Source organism: Nyctibius grandis, chromosome Z (genome assembly GCF_013368605.1).
Source record: "Nyctibius grandis isolate bNycGra1 chromosome Z, bNycGra1.pri, whole genome shotgun sequence".
In the NCBI taxonomy this organism is placed as follows: Eukaryota; Metazoa; Chordata; class Aves; order Nyctibiiformes; family Nyctibiidae; genus Nyctibius; species Nyctibius grandis.
The window spans coordinates 51,202,806-51,224,971 of NC_090695.1; the positions used below are offsets into that span (position 1 = coordinate 51,202,806).

At 38.1% G+C, this 22,166-nt stretch overlaps 1 protein-coding gene across 4 annotated transcripts in view; it reads left to right on the top strand.

Annotated features, from left to right (window-relative positions):
* The window catches only part of CSNK1G3 (casein kinase 1 gamma 3), a 101,779-nt gene extending 81,355 nt beyond the window's left edge, over positions 1-20,424 (top strand). For 2 of the 4 annotated variants that reach the window (XM_068422583.1, XM_068422584.1), the window contains exons 10-14: positions 831-926; positions 1,604-1,699; positions 13,102-13,208; positions 13,578-13,601; positions 20,298-20,424. In XM_068422583.1, the coding sequence (XP_068278684.1) occupies positions 831-926; positions 1,604-1,699; positions 13,102-13,208; positions 13,578-13,601; positions 20,298-20,352 (378 nt within the window). In that variant the 3' untranslated portion in view covers positions 20,353-20,424. The remainder of the gene's footprint in view (positions 1-830; positions 927-1,603; positions 1,700-13,101; positions 13,209-13,577; positions 13,602-20,297) is intronic. The other 2 variants (XM_068422586.1, XM_068422587.1) reach the window with 2 other exon arrangements.
* The last annotated feature ends 1,742 nt before the right edge of the window (positions 20,425-22,166 follow it).

Sequence of the window (22,166 nt, forward strand, 5' to 3'; positions counted from 1 at the left end):
AAATGAGGTTGTAGTAATTCGGACTGGTTTTTGAGTTGAAGGAGGAGTTTAAAACTTTGCAGATGATTGCCATTATTGCATGTATTTTCTTACTTTGGGGACTTTCTTGGTCTCAGTGTTCTTAAAATATAGAGCGATCACTGCTCTGCATCTGAGAGATACTCCAGATATTTATCAGTTTGTTATGAAGAAACTGTCTATACTTCATATGCGTTGTTCTAACGAGATATGATGTAGAATATCAATTTCCATCACAGTGTATCTACAGAAAATAATATGTTTATATTCTTTGTAATACTGTCTTTATATTCTTTAAAGAAATGGTAAAAGATTAATTTTTTCAGCACCTCAAATTTTTCCTTGCTTTTTAAAAAGTAGGGAAGGGATTGTGTGTGTAAGTTGGACGATTTTGGATTATACATTTTTCCCCTGAAGCTCCTGTGTGACTCTCTGAAAGAAACATAGTATTTTATTGCTAAATCTTTTTTCAGTGTTTAGCATTAAAAATTACTTTAAGCCTTTCTTCGAGCTTTCATCAGAATGTCCTAATTGCTAACTGCAGAAAATATCAGCCTAAAGTCTTTCAGAAAATTAATGTCTGCTAATACTCAGAATTGCTACTTCATTAAAATGCGTAAGTCTTGGTTTGCCCTTTTTTTCCTCTTTTGTATTAGTAAATATCTAGTGAAGCTTTTGCTTTAATTTGATAATTTGGGGTTATGGGAAACTGTCAGATTCAAAGATTAATTTATATTACAAACCAGTAACTTTTGGTAAGACATAGAAATTTATTTTTTTTACCAGTTGCTACATATTATTTATATTTGTAGCCTACTCCAGTGGGTTCAATGCATTCAGACCCTGCACTGTCTTCAAACAGAGAAACATATCAGCACAGAGATAAAAAGCAACAATCCAAAAAGCAGGTAAACTGCTCATGTAAGATTATCAGCATTACTTTGTCTTTCGTCTAATGATTTGTGCTATGTTGCTGCTTTTATTAGAACTCCAAAATAAAATTGACTCCAGGTTTGCTTTGTTTTTTTTTCCAGTGGGTCCTTGTTAATGTATTTCTACATCTGTAGACCTTAAAATGTTCTACAAGGTTGCTTGTTTGATGCTGTTTTTTAACGTAGCTTACATCAGTAGTGAATTTTCTCTCTGCTGATACTTTTAAAATTTTTTTTGGTTCTCTGTTTTTAATCAATATCTCTTCCCCATATGTTATATCATTTATTGGGGTTCTAACATGTATGCGTAACACTTTCACTTTTTTTTTTAAAAAAAAAAAAAAACAGGATAATGACCAAGATGGTAAAAATTTAGATCTGTGTCCATTTACCTAAGTAAAGGTACAGGGTTGTGTTGGGTACTTTGTTTCTTATTAGGAATTTTGAGTTTTAGCTTCTTTACTTCTCTATGTAAATGTACGTGAAGACATAAATAAGTATGAAGATAATGGTCATGTACGATCTATATAGGAATTTAGTATGCAGTGCTTCTGTACTTTTAAAAAACAATATATAATAATGCATGAATTGTTTATTTTTGGAATTTTTATTTCTTCTTTTGCATATATTCCTAATGCATTCAAAAATGATAGTCAACAGACCACAGGGCAGCTTGGAACTCACAGCAAGCCAATCCACATCATTTGGGGGCTCACCTAGCAGCTGACAGACATGGTAGCTCGGTACAGGTATTTTCTGGTTCTTTGCATGACTTAATCAGTCATTTTGCATTATATAGTACTAGTTTCCTATAGTGCATGACATGATTCCTGTTTTCATATTAAGCTTGCTTTCCAGTGGTGTTCAGAATGTTCCTATTATTCCGTACTTCACAACTGCCAAACTGAAATTAAAACAGGTGCAGAAAACTATGGATCTTTTATATGTGGAATTTCTGCTACATGTTTCTTAGTGAAAGCCTAAAACAATGGAACCATCTTTTGAGGGAGTATACACTTACATCAGTGCAAGCAACTGAAGTTAAGACTTTTGATGTATTAGTTATATTAGCAATTAAAACAATCTTGACTGACTTCAGTGTTGTTCCAGTCATGTTTTTTGTTCCTTAAGTAAACTTCAAATGAAAGCGTTAAGTAGTGATTTTTGCTTAAACTTTACTACTTTGTTCAAACAATAGTTGACTAGAACAATTTTTCCCAAGGCAGTACTTCACACTTACCAGTGGAGAAATAAGTATAAACCAACAATTTTTTTCTTTATTGTTAGCTTTGTTAATCTTCAAAGAGCTTTTTTTCCTGGTTTGCTCCTAATTTTACTTTTTCGTGTCTTGCTCTTTGCATATATTCGGGGGTGAGATGGTTGGGATAATACATAAGGAAATCTAAATTTAATATAGAAGGATTCAAAATGCCAGCTGCAAAGTCTATGTGAGGTTTTGAGCTTTCAGTCTGAAATGAAAATAATTTAGCTTTGTAAAGTGTTAGCTGGGGAAAAAAATACTATTTTAGTCTGCTGCATTTTTGATTCTGACAATCAAAGTTACATACATTTCTTCTGAAGTTTTGTTTTGGAAAAAATTTGTCAATGCCTGCAGTAAGAATGAGAAGTCCACGTTAAGGAAAACAGTGCTGTAGTCAGTGGGATAATTCCATATCTTCTTTAAATGCTTTGAAACTCAATTCAAACTTTAACATTCTCTAAATTTTGCTGCTTTAGAAACTACAGTCATGTCTCATTTAAGAAAAGCTAGTAGGTGATAATTATCATGGTGTATCAAGAAAAGTTGAAAAATTGCTCTATGCTTCCCGTTAACAAATATTTCAAAAACTTTACCTGTATATTTAACTTGAATTGCAATAGTTCTCTCTATAACATCAGTTTTAAAGGTAGTCATTTATCTTTTGAGAACAGTATAGTAATGTGGAATCAAAATCAGATTTAAAATTGTATCTTGCAAAATTATTACGTTTCTTATTTATTTTTACTTTTAGGTTAGAAAAATACATATTTAACTTGTTAAATTTCAGTTAGTAGAACTGTCAAACAGTGTATCATAGCAGTCTTCTGACAACCGTAGCACTTAAGAAACCTTTTGTTCTTCCTCAGGTAAAATGTAACAATTGCAAGAGATTTTATTCCATTGTAATATATGTTAAATACCCTTTGGGGGTGGGGAGAACATTTTCTAGGAAATACCAGTAATAAGCCTTTCTGTTAATATAGTGTTCTTCCCTTTTTTTCCTCAAAGAATATGAGAATTCTGAGTTCAGATCACTTAGTTGAGACTAAACAGTTGCCATGTAAAAAGAGCAGTGTGCAAAACTGCAGCCGTTTGGTCTGTGTCTTTGAAGATCAAGTGTTGTACAGAAGGGTATTTTCAAGCCAGCTTAATTGGGTTGCTTTTTAATGTGGAGAGGTCGTGCATCCTCATTATAGACACTATAAAACTCCATAATATCCTCAGTTTTGTTTTGAAGTTTGAGCCCTTGACTGTTGTCAGATACCCCTTCATTGTAGTGATACTGAATCATGCTATTAAGTTGGATGATTAGCTAGCTAGTTTAGCTGGATTCGTAATTGCCCTCAAGAAGACATGTTCTAAATGTTGCAGATAATTGTTTGAAGGAAAGTTGAGTCTAAGGTATAAAATTAAAGTGTATTTATTTTTTGTGACATCAGTGAGTCATTGCTCATCTTTGAGATCAGTTTTATGCTGAATTATCAGTTTTTCTGCAAAATATGAAAATCTGGCAGATTATTTTAAAGTGACAATGGAATGTTTTTTAGGTCACTGCTATTAGTCATCTGTAGTACTACTACTGATGTAGTGTCTGAGATCCATTTGTAGATTATTAAAATATGTTAGTGATTCTTCACTGTGACATTAAATTCAAGTGGACTGACTATTGGTATGTGTGTATATGTATGTTAGTATATATTTTTATGCTCTTAGTAATGATGTTCAAGTGGGAAACATTCAGGTTCTAATTGATATGTTTGTTAATAGTAATTATTCTGTTTTTTGTATTAATTTAACTTATCCCAGCCTCTAGGCCTATTTAGAGATACACTAATGTGCTTAATTCTGTCTAATTCTATTTCGCAGCATCAGTTCATGTTTGAAGTTTAAATACTATTAGCAAATTGAGTTGTAAAGGGAAGACTTCTAGAAATAGTTGACATCCCTTCTTCGACTTGTCTCTATTTAGAATAAGATAAAAATCGTGTAGTGTGGCAGTCCGTCTTTCTAGTTTGTGTAGCCTTATTAATGAGAGCAACTTGTACCTCCCAGCAATTCATTCAGCAACTTCCTGTGTCTTTATTTTTATGAGTTTGCCTCGGTTCCCAGAAAAGTCAGTTGTACAACACTGAATTGTTTCCTTCTCTGCATGAACTGCAAACTGCTTATGCACTCACTGTACTAATGTGCTCATCACTTTTTTTCATCGCTTGCTAGCTGTTTTCCTTCCTCTTATCCTCTCTCTTTGTGTTTTCCCGTTTGAAAATTCTTTAAAAGGAGATTAGATTAAAAGATCATGTTAAAGAGTTCCCAGTGAAGTTCCATAGGTCTTGAAAGGTGCTTAGGAACTGCCTGAAAGGCTAGACATTTGATATAAGTAGTTTTGAGTTGCAAGATACCTTTCCTTCAAGAAGTCAAGATAGCAATGCGTTAGATGAAACAAATCTATTTCCATAAGCTTTTGTGAGTTAAAGTTAGTGTGAATTTTTTTGATTCTTTTCACTTGACTGGAAGCTTTTTGAAGGTAAAATATAGCATTCTTTAGCATTGCTAATGAATTGCTTAGGCATAAAGGCTGGCTTTATTTTTTGAAGAGTGGAGAATTCAGTTACTGAGATTGGTAATGAAATGAAGGATTATTTTCTATGTCTCTTTCAAATGTTTGCAATTCCTTATTGTGATTATAAGCATGAAAATCAGCAAAATTTCTTTTTATGAGAAACTTTCTGACTGCTTTTTGAACATAGCAAGTAAAAGATTAGTTTACATACTTACCCAAAACAAACAAAGCATGGGGCTAGCCTGAAAATTTACTGTTACCATTTGGGGAATTGATATTCAGGCTTAACTTTGTCTTAGTATACCTGGCCCTTATCAAGCTTCCAAAGGACCACATATCTAAGAAACTGATCTGTTCCACAATTAATGTCTCATTATTAGGTAGTGGGTCTAGTATTTTAAGTTTGTTTGCCTTATGACATAGAGGGTAGCAAGAAACAGCCAATGTGGTGCATACGCTTCTTTATATATGTGCTCTTCAAATTAAATTTTTAAAGAACTGATTAAATCTGAAGGAACTAAATTTAAACCAGGCTAAGATCTGTTATCAAAATACTTAAAGTTGTTTTTGATTTTCAGTTTAGTAGTTAATCTCCTGCTTGTATATAGGTGAGTAGCTTAAGTTAATCTTCAGTATTGTAACACTTCTAATTTGAAACTTAGTTTAAAATATTAGTTTTCGGAAACCTAATTCTGTGACTTCATGGAAAAATGTTCATGTACTTTTTGTTAACAGAATTTTTAGGCATAAAAAACCCCATAACTTCAACATCCACATTTTTTCACTACAATTGTATACAAATCTATTAAGAGATGAATTGTGCCTCCCATCTTGCATCAGGCTACTGAGGAAATACAAGCTGACTCCAGTCATTAGTAGAGAAACGAAATTAAATCTTTCTCTTTAAGCACAGTTAGTTTTGTGTATTGGTTCTTCTCTCTCCTTTCCTAAAGTTTTAGCTTTTTGTGTGGATCCACTATCATGGATCTTCTTTGTGCCTTATTTGTGGTACATCCTGGCTACAGAATTTGGTGTACTGTAACTTCAGCACACATGCTGTTTTCCAGGTGACGTGTTCTTGTTCAATTTTGTTATATTCCCTTATCTTTCTACCTGTGTTGTGCTGATTTTTGAGATTATTGGCATGTAGTCTGTGAGAGACAAGTCTAATGGTTAGTCTAACTTAAGCCCATATGCTCCAGGATCAGGAGTGTACAAGTGTTAACACTGCTTCATTTACCGTGCATTTTCAGTCCTTTACTACATGCGCTTTTTGGTCAGATTGCAAAATATTTTACTGATGTCACAGGGAATTAACTTCTGACGTTGTAGGTTATTTTAGCAAGGTACAGAACTCATGATTGTAAGATCTTACAGTTGCAGCCCTACTGGTACTGAAGCACTCCTGCCTATCTCTTGTATTAGTTTAGATGAATCTTGGTTAGTGTTTTTTAAAGGCAAATATTTTGCTCTGTTACAGGTGTATTAATTCTAGGAATGCTGAGACCATTCCTAGAGATGTTTTTAGCAGTAGCAGACTAAAGTGAAACGTGGGACATTTGTGATTCTGGAGAAGTATCTGTAGCCCTCTGACTACTACCCACTATTAGTATTCCAGGTGGGTAGGGATGAGATTGAAGAGAGAAGTCCCAGGGCAATCAAAAGGGACTTCAGGGCCCTGGGGCGTTTGGTAAAGGGGGTAGGTGCGCAGGTGATATTCTCTTCAATTCCTTCAGTGTTGGGTGAAAATAGGGAAAAGACTATGAAAGTACAACAGATTAATATGTGGCTAAGAGACTGGTGCCGTAGGTGGGATTTTGGGTTTGTTGACCACGGGGTGGCTTTCATGGCACTGGGCCTGCTTATGCCGGATGGGGAACAGCTGAGTCAGAAGGGGAAAAGGGTTATGGCCCAGAAGTTGGCAGGGCTGGTTAAGAGGTCTTTAAACTAGGTTCGATGGGGGAGGGGGATAAGACGAGGGCAGCCACAAATAAACCTAGGGGTGACAGGCCTGCATTGGGGGCAAGGCCGCTAGCCCAGCTGAAGTGCGTTTACACCAATGCACGCAGTGTGGGCAACAAACAGGAAGAGCTAGAAGCCACCGTACAGCAGGAAGGTTATGATGTGGTTGCCATCACAGAAACGTGGTGGGATGACTCTCATGACTGGAGTGCAACTATGGATGGCTATAAGCTCTTTAAGAGGGACAGGCGAAGCAGGAGAGGCGGTGGGGTAGCGCTGTATGTTAGGGAGTGCTTGGACTGTTTCGAAATTGAGGAAGATGGTGAGGATGACAAGGTTGAATGTTTATGGGTGAAGATCAGGGGGAAGGTCAGCAGGGCGGACATTACGGTGGGAGTCTGTTATAGACCACCCAACCAGGACGAGCAGGCGGATGAGGCGTTATACAAGCGGCTGTCAGAAGCCGCCCGGTCGCCGGCCCTTGTACTCGTGGGCGACTTCAACTTGCCAGATGTCTGCTGGAAATACAACATGGCAGAGAGGAAGCAATCTAGGAGGTTCCTAGAATGTGTGGAGGACAACTTCCTCATGCAAGTGGTAAATGAGCCCACTAGAGGAGGGGCCCTGCTTGACCTGTTGTTTGTGAACAGAGAAGGACTAGTGGGAGATGTGAGGGCCGGTGGCCGTCTTGGGAGTAGCGACCACGAAATGTTAGAGTTTTCGATAGTGGGGGAAGTAAGGAGGGGCAAGAGTAGAACTTCTGCCTTAGATTTCCGGCGGGCTGACTTTAGCCTGTTTAAGAGGCTGGTGGACCGATTCCCAAGGGACTCGGTCTTTGCCCTGAAGAGGGCAAAGGAGTCCAGGAAGGCTGGACATGCTTCAAAAGGGAATTGCTAAATATTCAGGAGCAGGCTGTCCCAGTCTGTAGGAAGGCAAGCCGTCGGGGAAAAAGACCAGCCTGGTTAAACAGGGAACTTAGACTAGAACTTCAGGAAAAAAAGAGAGCCTACTTGCTCTGGAAGAAGGGTCGGGTAACTTGGGAGGTCTATAGGGACGTGTCCAGGTTGTGTAGGGAGAAGATTAGAAGGGCCAAAGCTCAATTAGAGCTCGATTTGGCTGCTACAGTCAAAGACAACAAAAAAAGCTTTTACAAATACATCAACAGCAAAAGGAGGGTCAAGGAGAGCCTCCACCACTTGCTGAATGAGGAGGGTAGTGTAGTGTCAGGGGATGAGGAAAAGGCAGAGGAGCTCAATGCCTTCTTTGCCTCGGTCTTTAATGTCAAGACCGGTTGTCCTCAGGAGACTCGGCCCCCAGAGCCTGAAGTTAGGGATGGGGGGCTGTGTGAACCTCCCATGATCCAGGAGGAGACGGTTAGTGACCTGCTGTGCCAGTTGGACACCCACAAGGCTATGGGCCCGGATGGGATTCACCCCAGAGTAATGAAGGAACTGGCAAATGAACTTGCCAAACCACTCTCTGTTATCTACCGGCAGTCCTGGTTAACTGGAGAAGTTCCAGCTGACTGGAAATTAGCAAACGTAACGCCCATCTACAAGAAGGGTCGGAAGGACGATCCAGGGAACTATAGGCCTGTCAGCCTGACCTCGGTGCCAGGCAAGGTGATGGAACAGATCATCCTGAGTGCCATTACACGGCACATGCAGGACAATTGGGGCATCGGGGCCAGCCAACATGGATTCATGAAAGGCAGGTCCTGCTCGACCAACCTGGTCTCCTTCTATGACAAAGTGACCCGCTTAGTAGATGAGGGCAGGGCTGTGGATGTAGTCTATCTAGACTTCAGTAAGGCATTCGACACTGTCTGCCACAGCATCCTCCTGGACAAACTGTCTGCCCGGGGCTTGGATGGGTGGACTCTTAAATGGGTTAAAAACTGGCTGGCTGGCCGAGCCCAGAGAGTGGTGGTGAATGGGGCAAAGTCCAACTGGCGGCCGGTCACTAGCGGTGTTCCCCAGGGCTCAGTTCTGGGGCCGGTGCTGTTCAATATCTTTATAGATGATCTAGACGTAGGGATTGAGTGCACCCTCAGTAAATTTGCAGATGACACCAAGCTGGGTGGGAGTGTCGATCTGCTGGAGGGTAGGAAGGCCCTACAGAGGGATTTGGACAGGTTAGATAGATGGGCCGAGACCAACGGCATGAGGTTCAACAAGAACAAGTGCCGGGTCTTACACTTTGGCCACAACAACCCCATGCAGCTCTACAGGCTGGGGGAAGAGTGGTTAGAAAGCGGCCCGGTGGAAAGAGACCTGGGGGTGCTGATCGACAGCCGGCTAAACATGAGCCAGCAGTGTGCCCAGGTGGCCAAGAAGGCCAATGGCATCCTGGCCTCTATTAGGAATAGTGTAGCCAGCCGGTCTAGGGAAGTGATCGTCCCTCTCTACTTGGCACTGGTGAGGCCGCACCTTCAATACTGTGTCCAGTTGTGGGCCCCGCACTTCAAGAAAGATGTTGAGGTGTTGGAGCGAGTGCAGAGGAGGGCGACCAAGCTGGTGAAGGGTCTGGAGGGTCTGTCCTACGAGGAACGGCTGAGGGAGCTGGGGTTGTTTAGCCTGGAGAAGAGGAGGCTCCGAGGTGACCTTATTGCAGTCTACAACTACCTGAAGGGAGGTTGTAGTGAAGTGGGAGTCGGCCTCTTCTCCCGGGCAACTAGCGATAGGACAAGAGGACACAGCCTCAAGCTTCACCAGGGGAGGTTCAGGTTGGACATCAGGAAGAATTTCTTTTCAGAAAGGGTTATTAGACATTGGAATGGGCTGCCCAGGGAGGTGGTGGAGTCACCGTCTCTGGATGTGTTTAAGAAAAGCCTGGACATGGCACTTAGTGCCATGGTCTAGTTGACAGGGTGGTGTCAGGGCAACGGTTGGACTCGATGATCCCTGAGGTCTCTTCCAACCTGATTGATTCTGTGATTCTGTGTATGACTGATGCTGATTTTTGGACTACTGATACCCTTTGGTTCACTTATGCTTTCAGAGGTCACAGCTCTTTCCAGAAGGATGAACTTCATTTTCTTCCCATCTAAATTAAACCATGCAACAGACAGTTATACTTGATCATATTTGGTTGTATATTTGATCATGTGTCTGGGGTACGTATATGGGAAGGACTGAGGTCTGTTTCTACTTGATCCCTGTCTCTTTGATAGAGATCAACCAGAGCGAGGCAGGACAGTCTTCTGCTATCTAGTGCAAAGGTTTCTATGTTTGTGTTGAAGTTTCTTAGAGAAAACAGTTGTCTTAAATTAATAAAAAAACACCCTAGGACAAATGCTGTCTTGAAAAAAAAGACTTCTCCCACTAAAGAAAACCATTGTCAAGAAACACTATTCACATTTGAAGTGAAGAATTTCAAGAAAAGAATCGCCAAACAGGTTGTTACAGCTTCTCTGCTTCCTCTTTTATAAGCGTATAAGCATGTTGGGAATCCCTGAAATAAAGTTTGTTCTTTGTTACCATATAGCAGTGCATTGACCCAAGCATAAGTTTGTTATTGCTTCTTTAGAGCTGAAGTCAGCTCAGATTAGTATGATTTTAACTAACTGTGATTTGAAATAAAAAAACCTGTCATAAACTGAGAGTTTTTTTGTTTCTGAGTTGCGCAAATCTTGCGTATGTTCTTTTACGAATTGCCAGAAGAGGTTCTGAGGAGACCAGAAGAGAGTTGTTGACAAAGGCTGATAGGAGCCATCTATGAATCTTGAACCAGAGTAGCAACCATTTTCTTCCTCTAGACTTCCTGTAGTGGCGATAGAAAGGCAGACTATAAAACCATGCTTAGATACAGTTTTGTTCCTGTCAAAATGTTTTCACCTTCTAACTTTTTATGCATCGGAAGGGGAAAAATGGATTTTTTCAACCATTTGTTGAAAAATAATATTCATAGCTAGATTATTAATGTAGGAAGGATTTTTGGATATCTACTTTCATATTTTCCAGTTCAAATGGAGAATGTGTACATGCTTGAGTTTGGTCACTTTTTTTGAATCTGCAGTCCAAGAAGACAGAGGTGAACAGTTGAATAGGCACTCCTGGGGAAGAAGTGTGAAGAAGAATGCCAGGTGAAAGCTGTATAGATGCTAGAGTTGGGCAATGTGTTTGATATTTCAGTAAAAGTCATGAATGTTTTAATTTGCTTTTTGTAGGAAAAGAGAAGAAAACAGGAGTTCTTGCAAATACCTGTGCAAACTGCTATCTTTTCTTAGTCAGGAATGCTAAGACGTATGGGTTTACTTCTCATCCAGAAAGGGACGTATACCTGTCTTGTTTCTTAATGTGCCTTACCCTTACTTGAGTAGACTGAAGACAAAGGTTTCTGTTCAACTGTTGTTACTAAACCTTGAGCACAGGTCTGAGGATCTCTTTAGAAAAGTTCATTTTAAGTCTAGATCATGGAGCAAAAATCCTGAATGATTAGGACTGCAGGCAAGGTTGACTACAATCTTAATTGGGTGGCATTGCTTTATATGGATTACTGCAGGCTGTAGTTGTGATTAGTTATGTACTTATGATTTGGATCCTTTGGATCCAACACTCGTTTCGTGGACAAGTTGAGCAGATTTTTTCACCCTTACATTCTCATGAATGATCCTGTCATATTTAGCAAGTACTTCCTGTGCAAACACCATACGTTTCCACTCTGCTTAGCACCATTAGAACTGGATATTTCACAAGAAGCAATGAAATTATCTGTACGGTAAGATACCCGGTGAGATGGTTGGGATCATACTATTTCCTCTTACGGGTAAACATGGACAATGATGACAACAAATATTAAGATACTTGTAAAAAAAAAAAAATGTACTAATCCAGGGTGTTTAGTTTAAGATACCTCACTTGCCATCTTATGATTTGTTAAAGTACAATTCCTACTTATTTCTGTCACTGAATGTTTAGTGCTCAAGCCATCTGGTCAAAACTCCACTGACTTACCTGTCATCACAGAAATCAAGTCCAATCTCCTCCTTCAGTTATATTGAGCAAAATTTAAGTAATGAGCTCCTTGCAATCTCAGACATCTTTCCTTTTGTTTTGTTATTGAGCTGCAGGGTTTTTTTGGCAGTGGTTCCACTGAGTTTTTAGTGAAACTCGAAGAAGAAGAAAACTTAGCCTGATGTAAGCATGGAAAATGGCTTAAGTTCATCAAACTTCTGAAGCTCTGTTCTTAGTGAGTTGCAGTAAGAACCACAAAGGAAACCTCAGTAGTCCAGGCTATTAGCTCTGGTTATAAATAGATGAGACATAACTGCTACATTATGAGACAGGCTTGGAAGGGCCAGGGGAATAGTAACATTATGGTGATGACTTTCCTTCCCCCTGCTTTCTTCTACCTTAATCTCTGACCTTCAGGGAACAGCTGGTAAGAGTCTTGAACTATGAACTACCGTTGGTCCCCTTTCCTGTAGCTGATTATGTTTTGCAGATGTTTTCTGCAGGCTCTTATACTATTTGGCCAGAATGATATTTTTGTGCAATATTACTTGGGCAAGCATTTGCTGCTACTTTGTAGCTAGTAGATCTCTTGATACTTTAATAGGTCATTTAGCACTGTCAGCTGCCCTGACCAGATAGGCACTTGTCTGTATTCAGTTAACCATCTTCCTGGCAGAATCTGTGAGGTGAAAAAGGGAGAGGCCTCTGGAATAGCTCCATTTATCACAGATGAAAGCTAACAGGAACTGAGAGAGAGAATGTCGGGTTCCATTTGGTTTAAAGTCAAACCAAACATTCCCAGAGAACCAGAGCTGTCTCGGTGGCTCAAGAATTTACAAAGGAATTTGAAAGGAAATTAATGGGAATGAAGATGAATCTAATTTTTTTTTTTTTGACGGCATAAGTTCTCTCATGCTCTAAGAGTGAAAACCAAACACCACTAACACTCTTTGGTCTAGAGAATGTCTTAGTTTTCCCCTTCTCTGGTGAGTACTCTTTGAGATACAACTGAATCGGGCTACACAGAGAAGGAAACTAAAAAGCTAAGATACATTAAAGAAGCAGGGAGAGGGTAAGACTGACTGAACTGATATCAGGAAAGGTGTTAGTGCCTTCCCTTAAGGCTCTGAAGAGACATGAGCGAGGTCAGCAAACCTGATTAACAGAATTGCTTTCATTAGTCCGCTCACTTTGAGCCTGTCACATAGATGTCAGTTCTACTAGTAAATATGAAAGAAAAATGGCAGAAGCTCAGGGATGCAGAATAAAGCTTGGAAAAGATACTATTATTAGAATAAAAATAATTATGGAATTAACAAAAATTACTGATTTTTGAAGATGTACTGTGATTTTAGGAATTGACAATTATATGTCTGACACTAACATAATTTCAGGTATTTCTGCTGATTTCAGATAGTAAGCTCAACAAATGGAGAACTGAACACAGATGACCCAACTGCAGGCTGTTCAAATGCACCCATCACAGCTCCTGCTGAAGTAGAAGTAGTCGATGAAACTAAGTATGTCCATCTTTTAATATTCTTTGGATCTTGTGTGCTCAGCTACTTCAAAACTTTTTTATATAGTTATTCAAAAAATATTGTCTAAACTGAATAGCCACTGGTGCGGGGCAAAACTATAGAGCTGTACTTAATTTTGGCTTTAAATATTTATATAACAGACTTTCTATAGCTTGTGCTTTTTAGGCTAAGCCCTCAATAACCCATCTCACTATACTAGAGAAGTGCATGCATTTTTGGTATTTCAACTAATTTTGCAATATTTATTTTAAGGTAGTATTCTGACTACCAGAAGTTAAGTATGAAACATATAAAATTCTTCCTGTGTGTGGTATACTGATTCTTTTCCCTTACTGTCTTTCTGTATAGCTGCCAGAAACTGTTGAACATGTGGTGAGTTCTACAGCACAGGCAGGCAGAAATAGCCCCAGGGGCTTTGTTCTTGTTATTTGGTTTAAAACTAGTTTCAGAGAAGTTTAAAATAACAAGTCCATTTGAATATCACAAAACATTGTGAAACAATTAACTGTTTTTACAAACAGCCCCCTTTAGGAGCTATTTTGCCTGCTTCAGATCTTGCTTGCTTTTAAGTTGTGTAGTGTGTGGTGTACTTGAATTAATCCTTTTTAGTGGGTAGTAGCATATTTTTTCTTACTTGCTATCCTGTTTTAGAGGGGAAAACATTCTTTTCAGATGTTGTAGCATTCAGCTAGTATTTTAACATCTAGAAAATAACTCACTTATATTAATAAGTAATAACTGCTCGCAAATGTTTGAACTTTGCCCTTTATCTCTGTAAACATAGTATTTGCCAAAGTATTAGTCTTTGACAACCTGCTAACTAATTACTAAAACATAACTTCAGGGTTCCTTGAAGTTAGAGTAATGAAAGGGGAAAATATTAAGGTCTGTTGACATGGGATGGACAACGAATGTGTATATATATATTTGAGTAGTAAAGTCAGACTTGCAAAATAGTACAGAAAAATGTTCTTGATAGCTAAAGGCAGTATAACTTTCAACATGTTAGTCTTTTATAATTGTGCTTGGAATAGGATTTTACAAGGGTATGGATTTAGCTTATCATAAAACAGAGGCACTGAAGTATGAAGGATACATTAGTAGCATAAAAATCCAGTAAGCCTTCTTTAATAGCAATAAGTTTTGTAGGGCCCATTTTCCTAAATTTTAGATGAGGGAGAGTTTCTCAAAGTACAAATTTTTCTTGAAGTGATTGTTCTGCAGGTTCTGATTTTCATATGTAAGGTTTATGTGCATGTGTAGTTAAAAATTGTGAATGTAGGTGTGTGTTGTGCCACACTTCTGCACTAGCTTTCTGTGAGCACTGAGAAGACCAGTTCTTTATCTGCCATCTTTGCAGGTACTCTATTATTATTTTTCTGGCAAGAATTCAGTTGTCTTATATATATTTAAAACAAAAAAAATACCCCAGGGATCAAGGATGCTGATAGGCTGCACATAAAGAAATTCACTATCCCCTCCCTTTGGATAAATGCAGTGATAACCTTCCTTAGGCCCAGTTTATATACACACAGGAAAAGATTAAATTTCTAAAGTTTTGAGTAGTACTTAGTTATCTACAGAAAGAGAATTCTCAGAAGCCAAGATGCTGCAGCTGCTTTAAAAGTATAAAGTGAATTTCCTCTGTCATGAATAATTGATGGACAAATATGCTATCCTTGACCTTTTTGGCCTAGTCTTTACTGGTTTTGTTACAGACAAAATACCTAGTCTCAATATCCTACTCTTTAGAATGGTCTTCTTTTTCAGTATGAAACACACAAATTAGTTTTCCAGTGGTGTTTATTTAAACTGCACTTTCCTCATTTGCTCTTTTTTGGAGGGTAGAAGTTGTCTTATGTTTTGGCAGTAATGAAAGCAACACACACATGCACACTCCCACCCGTACCCTCTTCCCAGCATTGCTATCAGACATCAATGTATAGTATACATCTTTTCTCAGTAAAATACTTTAAAAGGTTTAGGTAATTTTACATTTTAACGTGATAGTTACAAGCTTAATACCAAAAGGTATTGTGAGATGTTTAAACATCCATTTACAGATTTTACACTGCTGAAGAGTGTAAGGAAATCAAGTGTCAGTATCTTTCATGTCTGTGATAGACACTTTTGTTTTTAAGGAGACATTGTTTTTTCAAAAGACTCTCACTTTGTGCCTCTTTCATAATCTTTTCTCCATCTGAAAATATGAACAAAGTGAACCTCTCTTGCTGATACCTTCTGTTTGTAACATTTCCTCATGCTCTGAGGAGACAAACTTGAATATTTTTTAGAAACACTTCATTCTTTGTTCTAGATGTTTTCATAGTTTTAGAAGCTTAGCATGACTATATCTTTGTTTAAAAGATCAAAGAAAGGGTGCCCTATCATGCATGATTTTAACAATGAGCACATCGTTATTGCTTAGCTGAATATTAGATTACCGTTTCAGTGGGATGCTGTAGATCAGAAAGGATAAGGGTTTTTTTCAGTAAGCATTTTACTGTTTTGGGACATTCATCCAACACTCCATTGTTTGATATATGTTTATGTACTCGCATGCAGTATATATTCTAAATCTTACACCTTGTCATCTTCATGCTCCTCAGGTGTTGCTGTGCAGCAAGCATGGGCAGCAAGCATGACTTAGCAGTGGGTGCTGGGTTTTGTTGGTTTTTTTTTTGTTGTTGTTGGAGCAGGTTTTTTTTCCTGGTTTTTTTTTTGGTGGTTTGTTTGGTTTGTTAGCTTGCTTTTAGAAAAGTAGCTTTCAGCCCTATTTCAGTTGTTACTTATTAGAGTTGTTATGCAGGGAGAAAAGTAACCTGATCACTGTTCTGCCCTGGCACTTGGCTATCTTATCTTCTACAGATGGTCTTCCAGTTATCACTGAGCAATTAGCCTTTCTTTCCTTAACTCTTTGCTAGCCATCAGAACAGTTGCTTCTGTGAAGCATGTGTTATTTGGATAACCAAAAGACTCTGCCACAGGAGGACAGAGAAGGGCAAACAGGAAAAGATAAGATCTTCCTTTTTTCATCTTGAATTCTTTTTGCCACTTTGAACACCTGGTAATAGTCCTGCGATAAAGTGCTGCCACATGCTAGACGACAAATATAAAAACAGCTGTCTAAATGCAAAGGAGAACAGAAGTTGCTTTGGCATGTTGTGTGAAGGGACTGCTCAAGTGATAGAGGGAAGGGTATTTAACAGAAAAAAGATGTGATAATGTTTGAAAGGTATGATAATGTTTGAAGTAGGACAAGAAATGTTCATAACCATAATACTGAGATTGCTACCTTAGATAATATCTCAAAGGTCACTTTAGATTGTGAAAATCGGTATCTATTCTTATGCATTTTGCATAAGTATTGAATAATATGACAAATTTGTGGTTTAATACTTATTAATAATACCTCTATGTGTAGCTTTAACTATGGCTTCAAGCAGTGAAATATATATATAAAAATGATAATGACACCCTCTAGTGACAGTATTCTTAAGAACACATCTGCATTTCTATTATAAATTATACTCTTCAAGAAATTATGCACTATGGATCTCTAATTTCAAGGTTACATTTCTTTCATAAAATTTATTATCAGGCAGTGTAGTCTGATATAGTTATTCTCATGTAAATGTGCATATATGACATTTTGTGCATATAGCACATATCTGTGCTGCCATTCAGCGAGACCTGGACAGGCTGGAGAGCTGGGTGAAGAGGAACCTCATGAAGTTCAACAAAAGCAAATGTAGAGTCCTGCACCTTGGGAGGAATAACCCCATGCACCGGTACAGGTTGGGGGCTGATCTACTGGAGAGCAGCTCTGCAGAGAAGGACCTGGGTGTTCTGGTGGACAAGAAGTTCACCATGAGCCAGCAATTTGCCCTTGAGGTTATCCTCTCCCTCTACTCTACCCTAGTGAGGCCACACCTGGAGTACTGTGTGCAGTTCTGGGCCCCCCCCAGTTCAAGAAAGACAAAAAACTGCTGGAGAGAGTCCAGCGGAGGGCTACAAAGATGATCAGAGAACTGAAGCATCTCTCTTATGAGGAGAGGCTGAGAGAGCTGGGGCTGTTCATCTTGGAGAAGAGAAGACTGAGAGGGGATCTTACCAACACTTAACAAATACCTTAGGGGTGGGTGTCAAGAGGAGGGGACCAGACTCTTCTCAGTGGTGCCTAGTGAGAGGACAAGGGGCAATGGGCACAAGCTGAAATATGGGAAGTTCCTTCTGAATATGAGGAGGAACTTCTTTACTTTGAGGGTGACAGAGCACTGGAACAGGCTGTCCAGGGAGGTTGTGGAGTCTCCTTCTCTGGAGATACTCAAAACCTACCTGGATGCAACCCTGTGCAACATGCTCTAGGTGAACCTGCTTTGGCAGGGGGTTGGACTAGATGATCTCCAGAGGTCCCTTCCAACCCTTAACCATTCTGTGATATTTTAAAATGACATTTATTTGGCCTTGGAAGGTTTGACACGTCTAGCACTTTTAGGCTGACAAATATACATTTCAGTAAGTTTCCAAGCCAGTCCTGTAGTTTACAACGCTCTATGGGATTTGCATTCGTTTAACACTTTTTAGATATATTGTATATTAATAAGGGATTTATTTTCCCACACCAAATAAGTCTTCAGCATTTAGTGAAATTCTCTGAAGTAGGATACAGTTGAATAGTTCGTATCATTAAAGAAAAAAAAAAAGCTATTAATAGAAACTATACTCTTTGTAATAGTATTATGCAAACTCTAGAAGACCAGGAGATTTAAAAAGCAGTGCTTTATGCTGGTTAAAGATAGAACTCTTTAATTCCCCATTGCATGATGCTCTTTTTCTCTGGTTGACAGAGAACTAGCAAACTGAATAGACTATGGAGAAGGAATAAAGGAAAGTATGAGATTTGCAGCAAGGATGGGTTAAAATTTTCTGGAAAGGAAACCAAGAAAACCTAAAGCATCCTTGAATTACACAGAGGATCCAAGCAGTCAAACATTTAAGAAATGTGATCTGCTGTCCTTTGAGACATAGTCCATATAAGCAAAATGTAGTTAAACAGTGAAGAGTTAAAATTCTAGATAGTTAATTTATATTCTAGAAAAACAATCTGCCACACTTTCATCTTTCTACAGCTACTTATGTAACCTGTATTCTGTATATACTAAAATTACGAATAGAGACAAAATTTTTATGTAAGCTTTCTTTGAGGCCGCCTAATCTGAAACAGGTACGAAAGTGATTTAACGCCACAGTCCAGGACAGGATTTCCTCATTTGCAGGATCATAGGATAATTTATGTTGAAAGGGAAGGACCACTGTAAAATGCTTTGTTTTGATATAATGTTTGTTGTATATACCTGTATAAAATACTTGGGAAAAGACTAGGGTGAAAAAAATGATTAAACTAAATTGGACTCCATTACATACGCATGTAAATTCAAAGCTTAAGTGATAATGGATGTTAGTGGTTGTAGACAGATGCTAAGAAAAAGGGTTAGTAGTTACAGGGGAATTTTAGTTGCAGTTGGTGGCTGCTAGCCTTCAAAACCAGTTATGTCTCTTTTAGAAGTACTTTAAAATTAATAAATATAGTATGATATTTCTGCTAGCTGTAAAAATATTTAACTGTGTAGTTTCCCCTATTGAGTTTTAATTTTGGGCTTCCTCTCCATGAATAACCAATGTTTTTTTCTACTGAAAGTTATGTAACTCTCAGAGCAGCTCTGGTCTGCCTCTGCCCACTGCTGCTTTTTCAGTGACTGAGCGACAGGGTACCCTTGGATATTTTGAGAAGGTAACTTCTGTCTCCCATTACTTTGGATGTTGTTCTCACCCCTTGTAGAACCTTATTTTTAGACCCTAATTCTCCCTGGTTTTCAAATGCTTTCCCTTTTTCCCATATTCCAGACTAAATCAGCAGGATTCTTTTTCAATTTTAGTGACGTAAAATGCTTGGTGAACTTAAGGACTTACTGATAGACTATTAATGCAGTACATTTATATTTTCACTTTTGTTGCACTTCATAGTTTAAGACAGACTCTTGAGTATATAGCACTGCAAGTGAGAATTCAGTAACCAAACTGCAGAACTCCATGGGGCAAGCTCTGTTAAGGTAGACAGCTTGCATGTTCACTTTTGACTGCAAATTGTGAATACTTTACAAGTGGAAGCTTGAATATTAAAGGTGGTGGTCAGGAGCTGAGAGTTGCTTAAAATAAGCCTAAAATTACATGCAAATGAAAAAGTTTTCTTTGTGTATTTGTTGCTTTCCTCCTTAGTCTATTTTCAAAAACACTTCCTGGACTTCTGCAGTTGTCCTCTGCATTATCTGTCTCTAACTCCCTCCAATTCTTTTTCCTTTTAAAGTGTTTTTTCAGTTACTTCCAAATTGTCTCTGTTTGCTAAGTGAAATTTGCAGTATTTGTCAATTTTAGTTTCCTTCATGTAGCATGCAATAAAGCAGAAGAAAGAATGTCAGTATACTTTAATGTACTTAAAGCTGTGATTTTTTTTTTTTTCACAGTAGTAATATCACAGCACTGAATCAGAACATTAATTACATTGTTCATTATTGGGAGTAGCCTTGGGGAAGATTTTTCGAAGTTCTAGTTCACATAGGAAGCTCAAACGTTTTCTTGTGTTAGCAACAGTAGTGTTTTAAGTGCTCAGTTCAGGTGTCACAAGCTTAAGCTCAAGCTTGTATTTGGCATATTACCAGTTAACATGAAAGAGTACTCAGGTAATGGGATATTCCTTATTCTTAAAAATGTATTTTAAGTCAGCCTATAATGCCCATGCTTTTGATAGACTCACACAATACTTTAAACTTAGTATCTATTTTTATTATAGCTTTTTTCATTTGATACTTTTTTCAAAGGAAAGGTGAAAAGTGTCAAAAATATCTCTACATCAGTTTCTTTTGCTAATAAATCGGTCACCTGCAATAGAGTTTAATGTGTTCCTTGCTGGCTATACCTGAACTACATACTTCAAGTGAAACAAACACAGTAAACAGTTTAGTTTTTGATTTCTTTTTATGTCATATGTAATTCATGTCATGCCTGCAGGTGCTGCTGTTTTTTCAAGCGGAAGAAAAGGAAAACTGCTCAGCGCCACAAATGACTAGAACCAAGCAGAACATGGAAGATTGCTTATTTGTTCAACTGCTGTCTTGTGATGTTATTAAAAAAAAAACCAACAAAACAAATCCACAAAACACCAAACCCAACCTCCGTAATGACCACACATTTTCCCAGGACTCCCTTAGAAACAATGTCATGCCTGTGTGCTTTGATTTGGTTTTCCTGCATCCATCTTGTGTTTAATTCATCTATTGTGAAAGCTTTAAGGCTTTGTCAAATGCGAGTGCTTCTTTGACCATCAACAAATGGACCAATGAAATGGTACAAATGGACAGTATCTTCAGCAAAACTAAACTTGAAAAGTATTTCTCCTGTCCTAGGAAGTACTAGCAGTGTCTTAGCTGAAGACAGATGTCATAAATCTGTTACCTGAGTTCGTAGCAGCATATCAAAAGCAGTTTTCTTAAGAAATGCAGGAGAAAAAATACAGATGCACAACCATATAGAAAAATAATAAAATCTTAAGATTTCTCTTCTTTTCTGACACCTGCATTGATTTTTTTTTTTCTTTTATCCCACTATTACTGGTGATACTGTAGTCAAACTGTATCGGCATTAAACCCTGTCTGTGATATTGGGGTACAGTCACTGTCTAAAGATACTGAGGAGGCTGATTTAACTATTGGCTGTTGTCTAAATGCTGGCAATACTAATGAACAGAAAGCATTTCCAGTAGCCTCTGGGTTTGAAGACCTGCTTTTGTAATGCCTACGAAGGAATTGTAGTACAGTAGAAATGACAAGAGTGTTTATACAAAGAATACAGAAGTTGTATAATTTAAGTTGTGCTTCCAATATTGTTAGTAAGATTGAAATACCTTCAAAAGAGGATCTAAAGAGGAATTATAAAAGAGGAAGTTAATGTGAATCTGGTTAAAGTAGAATCAGTATTAAAGCCTATATGTTCACTAAGGTAATTGATGATTGACAACATCTTTAACTTGAAAATATGGATATGCCATGTAATGTTAGAGATCTGTTTGTGAATTATTCTACTCTTTGATTTAGAAAACAAATGCAATGGAAGTGGGTTAGACTTCTCCCTTCTCTGCATACTAGCCCAGAGCACCCAAAATTTCCTGAGATATTTTTTTTTTCCTGGAAATTTCTTGTCTTTCAGTGTAACATCACTACTACAGTAGGATGGCAAGGATGTGTCAGGTACTTCCCACAGTCCAATGAAGTGCCTGCAATATGAACAAACAAGCAGTTCTGTAGACAAGGCAGCCCATTTTGTATTTTCTTCTTCAGAAAATCTATGCTGCTTTTAAAGCCATAATGATAGAGGTGTGCTTTTGTCATGTTTAGCTGCCAGTTACTGGAAGGGGTGTGAAAGATAGAGATGACTAGACAGATCTGTTGACCAAAACTCAGATTATCTCCATTTTTCGTAATTCTTCTAGAGCTAATTAGCATTTTTTTCTATCCACAGATGCCTTTTGGCATACTTATTTATTTTTAATGTGTTTTGTGGTAGCCTTTAAAATGTATATTAAAATAAGTGTATACCTTTACATTCATTATTGAATTTAAAAGGATTTTAATTGTATTTTGTAATTTATCTTTCCTTGACAGTCAAAAGGGGATTTCATTATTTGGATTATGTGCTTATGTGTTGTATACTTTGATCTTTGTCATTATTACTGTTCATGATCTTAAGTTTTTGTTTTAAAAATCTGAACTTGGCCTACAAAAACATACTGTATAACAGGCCGTAAGTTTCCACTCCACCAGTTTGTGTTATTGATTATCTCAAACTCATGGAGTTACTTCTTTGTTTTCGTTTGAGCTGAAA